At 37.7% G+C, this 15,527-nt stretch overlaps 1 protein-coding gene across 5 annotated transcripts in view; it reads left to right on the top strand.

Moving 5' to 3' along the window:
• Positions 1-15,527, top strand: part of CDKAL1 (CDK5 regulatory subunit associated protein 1 like 1) — a 579,065-nt gene that overhangs the window by 175,335 nt on the left and 388,203 nt on the right. For all 5 annotated transcript variants that reach the window (XM_061147519.1, XM_061147518.1, XM_061147516.1 and 2 more), the window contains one exon: positions 3,162-3,210. In XM_061147519.1, coding sequence (XP_061003502.1) covers positions 3,162-3,210 — 49 coding nt within the window. The remainder of the gene's footprint in view (positions 1-3,161; positions 3,211-15,527) is intronic.

Below are 15,527 nucleotides of genomic sequence, written 5' to 3'. Positions count from 1 at the left end.
ATAAATGATGAGTGGATGAATGAATGATAGAATGAACAAACCTTGGATCAATTAATTTAACTGTTCAGTTCCTGCAGAAGAACTGCTGGGCCCTGGGAAAAATGACACGTATACAAGGAGTCCCTGTTAGAAGTTCATGGTGTTTCAGTACCGTGTTTCAACTGGGGTCTCAGTACTTTGGCAATTTTTATGTATTTCTAGTCTTTACTTCTTTTAACAGGTACTAAACCTTTTAACACATATTTTAAACATCCACTGTGTTTTTATTTAACAATATTCTTTCTCTCTCATAGCAGATGAACTTCTATTTCATGTAGGAAGTTGAGGCCAACAGATGGGAATCTTGCTTGGTATTTTCTGGCTTCTACAAGAATAATGGCATCTGTTTTCATGCTTCCCTCCTAACCCCCTGTTTCCGAGGATGACGACTTGGCCCCTCTCCCATGCTGGGCTTGTGTCTCTACTGGTGTTTTGGATCCTACTCTCTCTGCCTCCTGAAGGACCTAGCTCTATTAGTTATTTCTTCTGTCTCCATTTCTTTTTTCCCTTTGCCTCTTCTCTACTTAGCATGTATACTTTAAAAAAGGAAAGAAAGAAGGAAAAAAAGGATTAATACACTAACACATATATACTCAATTATTTATTTTTAGCTACAGGCATCCTCTTTCTCTTTTTTTCTACTTGGCTTTTAGTAAGCATCATCTAAGTTAGCTGTCACCATTTTCTTATGATTCATGATTAATGAACTGTTTCTCCTAGGTTAATTGACGCCCTTATTGTTAAATCAGACATACTCACTTTACTCTTTATGTTACTTGTTACCTCTGAAACATTTGACACTGTTGGCTACTTCTTCCTTTTTGAACTCTCTGCTATCTCAGCTTTGATCACAGTCTATTAATATAAGGAAGCCATGTGGATTTCTTTTATAACCAAGCTTAATGGTTCCAGTGGTTCTAGGTGGACACATCCATCTCCAGTTAGGTAGGTTTGTTGAGGAGTGAAGATCTAACTTTGAGATTTACTTTGCCTTTGACAATTTCCCAGCAATTATTGTTAGCACCGCCGTCATGCTAGGCTGAGAGATCACAGGTGGAGCTGGCTTCACTGTGTTCTCACACGTCTTCCCTTATTTCCTATAAGGCACTGGGGCCAAAAGAATGTTTCAAGGAGATTTAATAAAGTGTTTTTAAAAGGTTCTCCTTGTTTCAGTTGGGTTTATTGTGACTTTTTGTATAATAATGAAAGAGGAATAACAGAAGTGTTCATCGATAGGGGAATGTGTGGATTGTTGCTGTTGTCCAGGTGCTAAACCACATCTGACTCCTGGTGACCCCACGGATGGCAGCGCGCCACACTGCCTTGTCCTTCACTGTCTCCCTGAGTTTGCTCAAGCTCATGTCCATCGAGTCGCTGATGCCATCCAGCCATCTCATCCTCTGTTGCCCCCTTGTCTTCTTACCCTCTATCTTGCCCAGCATCGAGGTTTTTTCCAGTGAGTCGACTCTCTACATCAGATGGCCAAAGTATTCGGATCCTCAGCTTCAGCATCAGTCCTTCCAATGAACATTTAGGGTTGTTTGCCTTTAGGATTGACTGATTTGATCTCCTTGCAGTCCAAGGGACTCTCTAGAGTCTTCTCTAGCACCACAGTTCAAAGCATCATTTCTTCAGCACTGAGCCTCCTTTATGGTCCATCTCTCACATCCGTACATGACTACTACAAAAACCATAGCTTTGACTATACAGACCTTTGTTGGAAAAGTAATGTCTCTGGTTTTTAGTACGCTGTCTAGGTTTGTCGTAACTTTTCTTCCAAGGAACAAGCGTCTTTTAATTTCATGGCTGCAGTCACCGTTTGCGGTGATTTTGGAGCCCAAGGGAATGAAATCTGTTACTGTTTCCACTTCCAGGACATCTATTGGCCACAAAGTGATGAGACCAGATGCCATGATCTTCCTTTTTTGAATGTTGACTTTTAAGCCAGCTTTTTCACTCTCCTCTTTCACCCTCATCAAGAGGCTCTAGTTCCTCTTCGCTTTCCACATTATTTTATATCCATACATAAGATAATAGGCACTAGAAAAATGAATGAAGTAGATCTAGGTGTATTGATAATGTCTAGAAAAAAAGTCAAGGTTCAGTTCTGTTACTTTATCTGTCATCTCTCTCATAATTTGTAAGGGGAAAAAACACTATGGAACAGAACTATGTATAAATGTTTAACAGTTGGTATCTACTCATCAGACCATTTTGAGTGATTTCATCTAAAGAGTGGAAATGGAGAGTGTTACAAATTACTTTATTTCTCTTTAATATTTCTGTTTTGTAATAGAACAATAATGATTTTGAGGATTTTAAATGTAGAAAAAAATATCAGCTTATGACCTATTCTTACTTGTCTTGCTCTCCTTCTTGCTTCTTGGGCTACAATCTTTGCTTGTTTTCATTTTCCTTCCAAATTCTAGCCACTCTTCTGAATCCCCTTAGTGGGCTTCTATCTTAATCCTGTTTATCCCGCAAGAGTCACCTTTGGTTCCCACTAAGCATTGCTGGATTACTCAGACATCTTTTATTATTAATGCCTTCCCTCTGTGTTCCCATGGCACCCTGGGAAATCTTTAGTCCCTGGTGTCTGGAGCAGGAGCCGTTATTTGATTTTGTATTCCATGGACCTGAGCGGAGTGCTCAGCACATGGTAGAAATTCATTAAAAGGGGTCTCAGTGTTAAAATAATAAAGCATCAAATTTGAAGTAGATCTTCTTAATACCAGCAAGTCCTTTTTTGTAGGTTGTCATATTATGCTATTTTCCTTGAAGCTCTTTGTGAAGATACATGTTTTAATTAAACTGCAGTTTATATCTCAGGATGTGCTGAGTTTATATTTGATAGGCTATTCTAATTGAACTCCAGGCAGTTTATTTAAATGTAATATGATTTCTTTAATTATAATTGTAGGGTGATGAGTGATAATTTTATACTTCATTGTAACACAAAACAATATAGAGTATTTTTGTACTATCTTCAAATGCTTTAATTAAAGAAGACCTGCATTTATGTGTTTCAAAATGTGTTCTCTTGACCCAAGCAGAAGGATAAACAAAAATTAATGTTTCTTTTGCATGTATATTGCTTGCCTGACAGTTTGTTTTCTTTTTAGGTTCAACAGATAGATCGTGTAGTAGAAGTTGTGGAGGAAACAATTAAAGGTAAATGTTGAAAGTGAGATAATGTGTATATTGTTTGAACTGTATCACAGATGAAGTAGATCTAAGTGAATTGATGATGTATAGAAAAAAATCAAGAGACAGGTCTGTTACTTTATCTGTCACCTATCTCACAGTTTGTAAGGGGGAAAAAAACACTATGGAACAACTATGGATAAATGGTTAACACTTGGTATCTACTCATCAAACCATAAAGTGATTTCATCTGAGGAGTAGTACTAGGGGGTGTTATGAGTGGGGTAATGTATATGTTTGAAATATATCATGAAGGTACTATACTTAGTTAACATTTGTTAAGCATTTTTATGAAAGTTATTGTTGGACAAATATCATAAAATTTTGTCCTTGCCTGCTTCATGCATTGACCAGTCCAATATGGGAGGCATATGTTTGGTTGGCTTATAAATCATGTTTTTATTTTAGTGTAAAATAGACTTAATTTGAATCTGGAATCAGGAAGACAGGATTTAATCTTAAATTAAGGAAATGGCTTTATTTGCTCTTTTTTCAGTTTTATTGAGGTACAATTGACATTGTTTGTTTTTATATCATGTAATTAGTTGTAGTTATTTCTTCTGAAAGTACTGTTAAATGTAGTACTCAATTTTGATTTCTCTTCTGTATGTAATTTTTGTAGTTACACCAGAAAATGGGATTATCCTTTGATTGTTTTATTAGCCAGTATTCTTTGAAATAGATTCTTATTGAAGCCACTGAGGGATAAACCATTCTTAATTCTGTGGATTAATTTGTAAATATTTATAGTCTACTTCTGTTAGATTAGTACAAATGAAAACTGATAATATGATATTAAAATATTAAGTGAATTGAGGCTCTCACTTAACATTTTAACCATTTTTCTAATAAATGCAAATTTTGTGTTTTTTTTTTTTTTAAAGTCTGCTTCCACAAAGTTGAGATTTTTAACCACATACTTTTCCTGATGGATTGTATTTACTACCTTCCACATGCTGTTATTCATTAATTTTGAATCTTTAATTTACTGTTGCTGTTGAGTTGCTAAGTTGTGTCTTACTCTTTGCGACCTTGTTGACCGTGGCATGCCAGGCTCCTCTATCCCCCACTGTCTCCTGGAGTTTGCTCAAATTCATCTCCATTGAGTCAGTGATGCTATTTAACCATCTCATCCTCTGCTGGCCCCTTCTTTGTCTTTGATCTTTCTCAGCATCAGGGTCTTTTCCATTGAGTTGCCTGTCTATATCAGGTGGCCAAAGTATTGAAGCTTCAGCTTCATCAACAGTCCTTCCAAAGAATATTCAGGGTTGTTTGCCTTTAGGATTAACTGGTTTAATCTCCTTGCTGTCCAAGGAACTCATAAAAGTCTTCTCCAGGACCACAATTCCAAGACATCAATTCTTGGGCACTCAGCCTTCTTTATGGTCCAGATTTATATAATTTATTAGGTGCCCACAGAATATGAGAATTTTAGACTTATATATTAGTCTTCCTTGAAATTCTGAGATAAAATGAAGTATCAGGATTAAAACTTTGAGGCAGTGATAATGTTGAAACTTTTTTTCAAACCATACCTCAACGCAATCTTTTAAGGTTTATTTATTTATTTATTTTCCGTTTATTTCTATTAGTTGGAGGTTAATTACTTTACAATATTGTAGTGGGTTTTGTCATACATTGACATGAATCAGACATGGATCTACATGTATTCCCCATCCCGATCCCCCCTCCCACCTCCCTCTCTACCCGATCCCTCTGGGTCTTCCCAGTGCACCAGGCCCGAGCATTTGTCTCATGCATCCAACCTGGGCTGGTGATCTGTTTCACCCTAGATAATATACATGTTTCGATGCTGTTCTCTCGAAACATCCCACCCTCGCCTTCTCCCACAGAGTCCAAAAGTCTGTTCTGTACCTCTGTGTGTCTCTTTCTGCTTTGCATATAGGGTTATCATTACCATCTTTCTAAATTCCATATATATGTGTTAGTATACTGTAATGGTCTTTATCTTTCTGGCTTACTTCATTCTGTATAATGGGCTCCAGTTTCATCCATCTCATTAGAACTGATTGAAATGAATTCTTTTTAATGGCTGAGTAATATTCCATTGTGTATATGTACCATAGCTTCCACTTAGAGAATGACAGGCACTGTACTAAGCATGGAGTAAGCCATTTCAGTATTTTGCAACAGTGCTGTGAAGTGGGTACATCTGTTTTCCTCATTTTTCAGAAGAGAAAGTTTGGACACAGGGGTATACAGGTAGTAAATGACGGAGTTGAAATCTGAATCTAAGCATTATGACTGTGATGCCCCTGCTCTTAAATTTGCCACTCCATTCACACTATACTATGACTGCTCTGCTCTCTCCTGGTTGAGAATCACTACCTTAACAGTTGTTCAATTGAACTCCTGAAAGTAGTGTTTCAGGATGCTTGAGGATTCTATTGTTTGTCTTGAGTACCTGGCATATACTGTTGTTGTTGTTTAGTCACTCAGCTGTGTCTGACTCTTTGTGACCCTGTGGACTGTAACCCACCAAGCTCCTCTGTCCATGGGATTTCCCAGGCAAGAGCACTGGAGTGGGTTGCCATTTCCTTGTCCAGGGAATATTCCCAACCGAGGGCTCGAACCTACTTCTGCTACATTAGCAGGCAGGTTCTTTACCACTGAACCATCTTGGAAGCCCACCAAGCATATACTAGTCCCTAAATTATATTTTAAAAAAACTAAATGACAGTGAAGACAGGAGAAAAATCTAGCAGACTATGGTTGTGGCGATGACTTTTTAGATGATATGCCAAAGAGGGACTGTTTGTGAAAGATAATTGATGAGTTGAACCTCGATAAAATTAAAAACTTCTGCTCTGCAAAAGATAGCATTGAGAGAATGGGAAGATGATCCATAGACTTTTGCAAAAGACATACCTGATTAACTGTAAGCTTAATTACACAGAATACCTCTTAAAACCCAGCAGTTGAAAAATAAACAACCTGATGAAGAAATGGGCCAGTGACTATATCAGAAACGTCCCCAGTGATACACAGGTGGAAAATAACCATATGAAAAGATACTTCACATAATATGTCATCAGGGATGATACCAACCAGCCTCTTTGCTCCAGGAGTTAACTCATTAGTACAGATTCAGATTTGCTTGAAAGGAGCTTATTATGAATAACAAAAGATGCCCCTCCCACTGCTGTCACTCAGGAAATAATAAGAGTTTTAGGAAATTGGTACCAGGAATGAGGGATGGTTATATATTTCTGTATCACAGAATCACAGAAGGCTTATCACTTCCAGGTTGGTTTAATTAGGGATAGCCTCTCACTGAAGAGTTTTGCTAAAGATTTATTGGAGAGATTTTAGTTGAGTTTTTGGTAATCTACAGCAAGAGTTGAGTTGAAGATGAAGTTGATGTGGAGTTGATGTGGGTGTTCACTGGCAGGTTGGTTTGAGGATGGGAAGGCTGAGAATTTAAATCTTAGTAATACAGATCGGGAAAGGAGTACGTCAAGGCTGTACATTGTCACCCTGCTTATTTAACTTAAATGCAGAGTACATCATGAGATGTACTGGATGAAGCACAAGCTGGAATCAGGATTGCTGGGAGAAATATCAATAACCTCAGATACGCAGATGACACCACCCTTATGACAGAAAGCGAAGAAGAACTAAAGAGCTTCTTGAAAGTGAAAGAGGAGAGTGAAAAAGCTGACTTAAAACTCAGCATTCAGAAAAGTAAGATCATGACATCCAGTCCCATCACTTCATGGCAAGTAGATGGGGAAACAGTCAAAATAGTGACAGATGTTATTTTTTGGGACTCCAAAATCACTGCAGATGGTGATTGCAGCCATGAAATTAAAAGATATTTGCTCCTTGGAAGAAAAGCTATGACCAACCTAGACAGCTTATTAAAAAACAGAGATATTACTTTGCCAACAAAGGTCTGTCTAGTCAAAGCTATGGTTTTTCTAGTCATGTATGGATGTGAGAGTTGGACTATAAAGAAAGATGAGTGCCGACGAATTGATGCTTTTGAACTGTGATGCTGGAAAAGACTCTTGAGAGTCCCTTGGACTGCAAGGAGATCCAACCAGTCCATTCTAAAGGAAATCAGTCCTGAGTATTCATTGGAAGGACTGATGTTGAAGCTGAAACTCCAGTACTTTGGCCACCTGATGTGAAGAACTGACTCATTTGAAAAGACCCTGATGCTGGGCAAGATTGAAGGCAGGAGGAGAAGGGGCTGACAGAGAATGAGATGGTTGGATGGCATCACTGACTCAATGGACTTGAGTTTGAGTAAACTCTGGGAGTTGGTGATGGACAGGGAGGCCTGGCGTGCTGTGGTCCATGGGGTTGCAAAGAGTTGGACATGACTGAGTGACTGAACTGAACTGAATACAACAAGAGAATTTTAGAGACAGAAGAAATAATTTTGGTAGATGTCCTTAGTTTGCAGATCAGGAAGCTGATCCAGGAAGAAGTTATGTGACTCATCTGAGATCTTCTGGTGAATGGAAATCTGGGCCTGATTTTTCCATTCTTCGCTTTCTGTTTCTTCTGCCAATCCTTACTTTTGTTAAGACAGCACGTTAGTGAAATAATGTGGTCCTTGTAACAGTTAACTATTTCCTGTCTGTCTTTCAGTAAGTTATTTCTCTGAGGCTCAGTTTAAAAATGGAGAGGATTAAATGGGTAAGACTTTTGCGATACCTGGGGTATACTAGGGGAAAATTCTTGTGTATTTATTTCTACCTCCTTAATACTCAGGCTGCTGGAATAATCTAACTGACCTTCAATAGCAGAGATGCTCCTTTCAATTGGACTGTGTATACGGCCTTCATGTTCTGGAAATATTTTCCTCTCCTGCACGTGTACCTTCCGTGGTTGCCTGTTACCTACCAAGTTAACTGGTGACTTCTGCCTCTTCCACCATTTCCACTGTTTCTTCCATTACTTCCATACTAAACCTTTTGCTCCAGACAACTGCAGTGTTTGATGTGTCTTGTATATTATTTTCAATTTGCTCTACGTTCATTTTAGGAACTTACACATAAGCAGAGAAGTTCTGTTTGCTGGCCAGACCCATTCCCCGCCCTTCCCCACCTCGACATCTGTCCATGGAGGCAGACCTGTGTGGACTACATTGGTAGGATCCTTGCTGCCCGCTGTCTCGTTGCATTTCTCTTGTTAGAAGTGTGAGATGGGGGGATTCATTCCCTTCTCTCAGTTCCTTCTTTGCTGCTCATCCTAACCCGAAGGTCATACCTCCTATCAGGTGGCCCTCTCTAGTCATCTGTTTTTCTCCTGGTTCCTGTAACTCTTCCTTTCCTTTGCTTTTTCAGGCCCACGGCTGGAAACAGCACCCTGTTGTTGCTTGCCTGAGACTCTTGCATTGTCTCTTGTTGGTCTTCCTAACCTTGCCAAACTTTAGTAATTAGCGCTTTTATTAAAATCTCTTCCATTATGCAGTGTGCCATCTGCTTTGCTGGGACCCTGGTTGATAAATGCTCCGTGGAGAAGAAGGCTCTGCCCAGAAGGGCCAGATGGAATATAGGCTGACTAGGGGATTCTGCTGTAACTGTCTTGTTTCCACATTTGATTCCTGTAGGGCTCCCTTCATATGTCTTCCTTGATGGGGGTTTGGACACACAGCTCCTACCACAGCCTGTTTGCGCTGTTTTTACATTATAGGAAATAATTTTTTCAAAAAACATATTAATAAGACACTTTGGTGACAGATATTTAAATCTATTGTATTGGGTTGGCCAAAATGTTCATTCAGGATTTTCTGTAAGATGTTATAGAAAAACCCAAATGAATATTTTGGCCAACCCAAATAATTATAGTAAAACCATATAAAGCATATTCCTTTTATGTCTCTCTTGGTTGGAGGAAAATGGAGAATTTAAGTTAACGCTTAAAGACTTACAATGTTTAACACTAGTGGCCTGAAAATACCATCCTATATATCATTTGCTTTAGGAGAGACCAGATTATGATGACTTAGGATTTTCTTCTGTATCATCTTCACAGTTCAACAAGATATGCAGCTGAAGCTACCAGAAGGAGTACAGTATTTAAAGGATTTACATTTCTTTAAAAAATACTCATTGTACCTTAGTCATGTTTCACATGATCATTAAAGCACCCCACCCCCTTTTTGGTACAAAAGCTTTGGAGGAAATACAAATCTAAGCATTTTTTCTGATATATGAAGTCCTCTAAACAAAAAAAATCTTTAAAAAATGTTCTCATTTTTGTAAAAGATAGCCTAACCAGGTAACTTAAGATAAATGATTGCAAATAAATATTACATATTGAAAATAAAAAAATGTTTTTGCTGTTATGTCGTATTTCTTCCCTCATCAGTCTCTAGTAAAAGAGGCCTCTGTTGTTTTATATGTTTTGTTGGTATTTCATTTAGTCTAATTCCAGATGCCTCCAGTGTTAGTAATTCAAAGCTTTCCAGTACGGTACAATCTGCAAGTTTAATTGATTTTCCATTTCTTCTGACTTCTTGGTAATTGATGTGGTCCTGGATTAGACTGACCTGAATTCCCAGGGTACTTCACCAAACAGTTCTTTCTTATTTAACACATTGCTATTAATCTTTACTCTGTCAGAACTGTACTTTGCATTTGTTACTGATTTAGAATATAAACTTTTTGTAAATTGAAACTACAAGACGGAACTGTCTCAAGTATGGTTTTACCAGTGTTAATGACTGAGTAACCTCCCTACAAAGTCCAGTGGAGATTTTCTTGAAGATGTTTCAAACTTAATAAGCAAGTGACCTGAGCTTGGATAAGTAGCCTCATACACCTGGGATAGTATTGGATCACACATAGAATTGGATCACAGCTGCTTTTTCAGTATTTGCTTTTCAGTAAAATAATTTTCTTGATTTTTCAAAATATGCTTTGAAAGGACACTCCTACACAGCCTATCGTTTTATGTTATCTCTGATGTAGTTACTATAGTCTGAATATAGTGGAAAAAGGTGGATGTTGGTTCTACATGTTGTGAACACTTTCCAGTCTCACTGGTGCAGTGAGATAGGTGATAACTTCTGCCTTTTGAGAACTAAAGGAGCCAGAAATTTATTGCAGTCTTTCTTTTTTTCATGAGCCTATTTGTTTTACCTGTATGTTCTGTATTAACCTGTGATTACAGGTTGGTAAGCCTTGCATTTTTAACCTCCTTAGATGTGTCACTTAATGTTCTTTCCATCCTCTTTCCTTTCTCTCCTCTCCTTTAGTTTCCCCGAATAACCATAGTCCTCTACCTTTACTTATTTGTCCTCTATATTTCTAGTATGTCCTAGAATGAACTGTTTATTCATCATATGTCTTTTAGATAGCATTTTTCAAATCATAATAGTTTTAGAAATAAGACCAAGCAAATTTCTTTATGGCCCCAAACAGCAAAGTTCTCCCATAAGACTGTAAGTTGATTTCTTCACATCACTTTATTCTATAATAGATGGTTTGGAATAATGATTTGATAGGACTGTTTGTGAGAGGAAACCAGCATGTCTTGTCTGGATATCTATAACTTTATAAATTATCAATCCTGTTTCTAGCCACAGAAATAATAAGCAGTCCCAATATTATTTATCTGCTTCAAAAATAGCCAGTAGATGCTCTCCCAAGAGTCTTCTTTAAACATGGGAAATAGTCATGTTTATTTTTGAAAATAAAAGTAGTTAAAGAACTTTAAGTTGGTCAAATACTTTTCTGCCATTAAAGCTTTTAAAACTCAAATGCATAAGTATGTTTCCCAGGTGAATTCTGCTATGCTAACTTCAGTGTCTTGTATGTTTTGGTTGTGTTAATTAAATCACACTCCTTTTGTATGTTCATCACTTATATTTTCTATTCAGAGATGCATGTTCTTATGGTTTGCAGCTACCTTCACTGATAATTTGTGAATGTTTATAAACCTTTATAAAGGTTTGTGGTATGGTGGCTCAGAGGTTAAAGTGTCTATCCACAATGCGGGAGACCTGGGTTCGATCCCTGGGTCGGGAAGATCCCCTGGAGAAGGAAATGGCAACCCACTCCAGTATTCTTGCCTGGAGAATTCCGTGGAGAGAGGAGCCTGGTGGGCTACAATCCATGGGTTCGCAAAGAGTCGGATACGACTGAGCGACTTCAGTTTCACTTTTCTTTCACTTTCTTTCACTGATAATGGGATTTATTGATACGAAGACTTGGGTGTTTCATTAACTTTGATTTCTTTATTCCAGAGTGGGAGTGAGGTGGGTGCATAGTGTTGATTAGTTCGTTAGGTTGATGATTGTAACGTAGTTTTCACATAACTATTATAATGGTTCACTGGATTTGATTGTTCAAAACAAGGAAAGGAAATTACTTTAAGTTAGAACTTCTCAGGCTTCCCATGACACAGCCCATGTGTTTGTGGTCTCAGTGATCTGTCTGGTAAAGCAGCTCCATCCTTCCTTGTTTAAATATTAACAAGGACTTCCCTGCTGTGAAAATTAGGCTTACATGTTAACTCTGCAAAGTTTGATACTGCCTTGGCAGATTGCAAATTGTTGAATTCTCTAAAAATGCATTATTGTAGCCTAAACTTTTGTGAGTGCTGTTCACGTTAAAACAGTTTATAAAGAGTGAACATCAGTCACATTATTCATGTCTGTAGATTAATAATTTTTTTTCAAGTATTTGGTATTCTCAGATATAAAGGTTTCTGAGTCCTGTAGTTCCAATTTCTGTTTACTTTATGGAGAAGGAAATGGCAACCCATTCCAGTACTTTTGCCTGGAAAATCCCATGGACGGAGTAGCCTGGTAGGCTACAGTCCATGGGGTCGCAAAGAGTCAGACACGACTAAATGACTTCACTTCACTTCGCTACTTTCTTCAGTAATGCCAAGTAGATCAATTAATCCTATTTTGAGGCTCTCATAGAAGTCCTTAAAATTAATATAATTAAAAAAATTTCAGTGTACTTAGGTTCTTTTATTGTAACTATCTTTTTAGAGAATTAGCATGCGGTACACTGCTTTTATACTCTGCATGTGTATATGTGCTTTCTTACTATTTGGAAAAGTTTGTTTTCATTTAAAGACTCTACTATTTTTGTTTAGTAAAATGTGGCAAGAATAGTTGAGACTATTGAATAATTCTATCAGCTTTATTACATTTTTTAAATAGAGAGTAAAATTGTAGGTTGATTGTAGTGTTGTCTGTTCCAATATGACTGTCAACAAAATAGTAAATTGTATTGGTAATTCTTCTTTAGTACTTTATAGCTGAGTTCTATAAAAATAGAAATACAAAGTGAAAAACCAGGTCATGTTAGAGGTGCACTATCTAAAACTCCAGTAGCAAAAATATACATAAAATTTTGACATCTTTGAAAAATTTCTTAAAAACATTTTATTGCCAGTAAAATCATATATCACAGACAAGTGAGAAAATTGGCCACATAGAGTAATTTGATGGCTCAGATGTTACTGGACAAGAAATTGAAATCTGATCCTCTCTTTTTCTTGAACAGTTTGACAGAAGAATTTACTTAATGAGACAAGTTGTAGGATGTCTTCTATTAGGTGATGTCATTGGCCCTTCCTTAGAAAATCTAATATTGCTAGCAATTGATGTTGAGAAAGAATGCTCAGTTAATATTAAAGTTTTGTATCTAATGTTTGGAGATGCACATATTTTCTTTGAAAACTTCATCCCATAACCCTTTACAAAGCATACAGCATATGTGCAGCCATTACTTTGGAGACTGCAAGAATAAAGACCAATTTCACTTACTTACTAGTTAGAGGATGGAAAAATTCATTTGCAGAATCTCCAGTTAGGAGATTAACTATGGATGGATTTTTAAGCAGAAACTTAATCAGTACTACTATAACATAGCATATGCTGTATTAAGTAAGAAATAGTAATTGAAATGTCTTCATAAAAGATGCTTTCTAACACATGAAATCTTTATTGTAACTCTGAAAATTCAAGTGCACCATTTCTTTAAGCTGCCCTGAAGTCTGGTGCCATAATGGGTGAGAATCATTGATTGAGACTATGCAGGGTTATGCTGAAATACTTGGCTCTGCTGCTCACAGTCTCGTGTTTAACAACCCACACAAGCTCCTTGGTTCTCCATTTCCTGGGCCATAAATTGTAGGACATGGTAGGTCCCTTCAACTTGGAAATTTTAGGAGTGTTGGGAGTCTACAATATAAAACTGAGCTTCCGAGCCTGTCATTAGAAGGAAATGGTGACATTTTGGACAGTGATCTCTAACAAAAGTTACTGTAATGTCAGTAGCTTTTTCTCGCAGACTAATCTCCACCTGCCAGATTTTCCTTTTTTCCCCTATGTCGTCTTACTTACAGAATGAATCTGAAGGCATTTGTGGCAGACACACTGTGCATTTTTCTTCTCTGTGTCTTCATATTCTCCAGTGAAAAGGGTCTTGAGTAAAGACAGTTCCCACAGTCCTTTGCCCTTATTCCATTCCCTGGTATCGCCCTCCTAGGTGATGACAGGCTGTGTACTTCCCAGTGTTGCTTAAGAGTTTCGTGCTTCTCTAAAGCAACTTCAGTTCCACCCTGAGGCATGTTTATTTTGGGGCTTTGAGACAGGTATTTTGCATCTTGGTGGCTGGGATTGCTGGGGGGAAAAATAATTTGAGAGGATTTAATGTAAGGCATGAAGATCACTTGCAGCAGTGATTCTCTAGAGTGTTTGCTGGGAGGGGGACCGTTTGCCAGAATGGCAAGATGGTAGGGTCTTTTATCTGAACCTGGGGAAGCCAGGGGCTGCTGGAGACTCTGCCACGTGGCCTCTCACCTGGATTCATTGCCTTGTGAGTCACTGGTATGATGCTAAGGATCCTGTCACTCAGGTGTCCTGGGTGGGAAGATAGCCATGACTGTCCGGGCACCCATGCTTAGACTTACCCAGGGCCAGGTGCAGTTCCTGGAGCCCTCCTTCTGGCTTCTTTCTCTTCCTTCATATCCAAGAAATTGTATCAGAATGCTAGTGAGTGATCTGAGAGGGATGACCTTGAATCTACTTTGATTTATACATTAAAAAAAAAAAACCATTCGAAAACCTGATTATCATTATCAATGCAATTATTTGTGACCTATATCCTAGCCCTCCAGAGGTTTAAAGATAAATGGAATCTGACTTTAACTTACAGTGCTTTAAAGTTGTAAAAATCTCGCTGCTTTCTTCCTTTTGAGAAACGTCATTTACATTATAGGTCTTGATAGGATTACAATTGCATTAATTACAGTAGCAACTGTAATTAACTTCTTTCTGGCTCTTTGTAGCTTACCCTTTCGTATACGTTAATTCATTTGTACTCCACAGGAACCCTGGCATTGCTGATTATACCGTAATTATGGTACATTGCAGTGTACCATAATTTGAAACCTAGTCCTGTAATCTCAAGTTCTTTTAAGCTGCTTACCTTGAATGGAGAGAAGTGAGAAAGTGAGACCTATTTATTATCTCCATCCCTCCTGACTATTGACTGAGGTCCTGGCTCACCTATCTCTAGTTCCCTGTCGTATTCTCTCACATATTTTGTTCCTTTACGTTTCTTGTTCCCCTCTTTGATTTCTTTTTCTCGCTCCTTCTCAGTTTTGCACGTGATTTTATTTTGTGCCAACATAAAAAACTTTTTGGTAAGGAGTTAATAAAGATTTGCCGGTTGCTCAGCTGGTAGAGAGTCCACCTGCAATGTAGGAGACCTGGATTCAATCCATGGGTTGGGAAGATTCCCTGGAGAAGGGAATACCCACTTCAGTATTTCAGCCTGGAGAATTCCATGGAATGTATAGTCCATGGGGTCACAAAGAGTTGGAATGACTGAGCGACTTTCACTTCACTTCAATAAAGATTTGCTGTATCTTTTAAAAAAATTCTGAAAAGCATATTTTAGTCTTAATCTTGTTGTAAAGGTATTTAATTTAGGAAATGAGTGAGTACACATATTTGTTAACTGTAAGCAACCAATAAAAAGTTAATCTAACCAAAAAAAAAAAAAAAGCTAAGAGATTCTGCAGAACATTCTCTTGGGTGTTTTTTTAAGGGTAATTTTGAGGGTTTTAAAGTTAAACACAGTTTGTATAGTTTTTACTGTCAAATGATTAGGTCAAGAAAATCCTCCTATGTTTTTAAAGGATACAGCCTATGTTCTAAATTCTAGTTTTGTGTTTAGGCCAGATAAGTATTGAATCTGTAACCAGAGGATTTTGATGTAGATAGCTTTCAGTCTTTAACATTTCATAATCAGTATTAATTGTAATTTCTTTAATTAAGG

This window comes from Dama dama, chromosome 7 (assembly GCF_033118175.1).
Source record: "Dama dama isolate Ldn47 chromosome 7, ASM3311817v1, whole genome shotgun sequence".
Lineage (NCBI taxonomy): Eukaryota > Metazoa > Chordata > Mammalia > Artiodactyla > Cervidae > Dama > Dama dama.
This window is presented reverse-complemented; position numbering and strand designations above follow the sequence as displayed.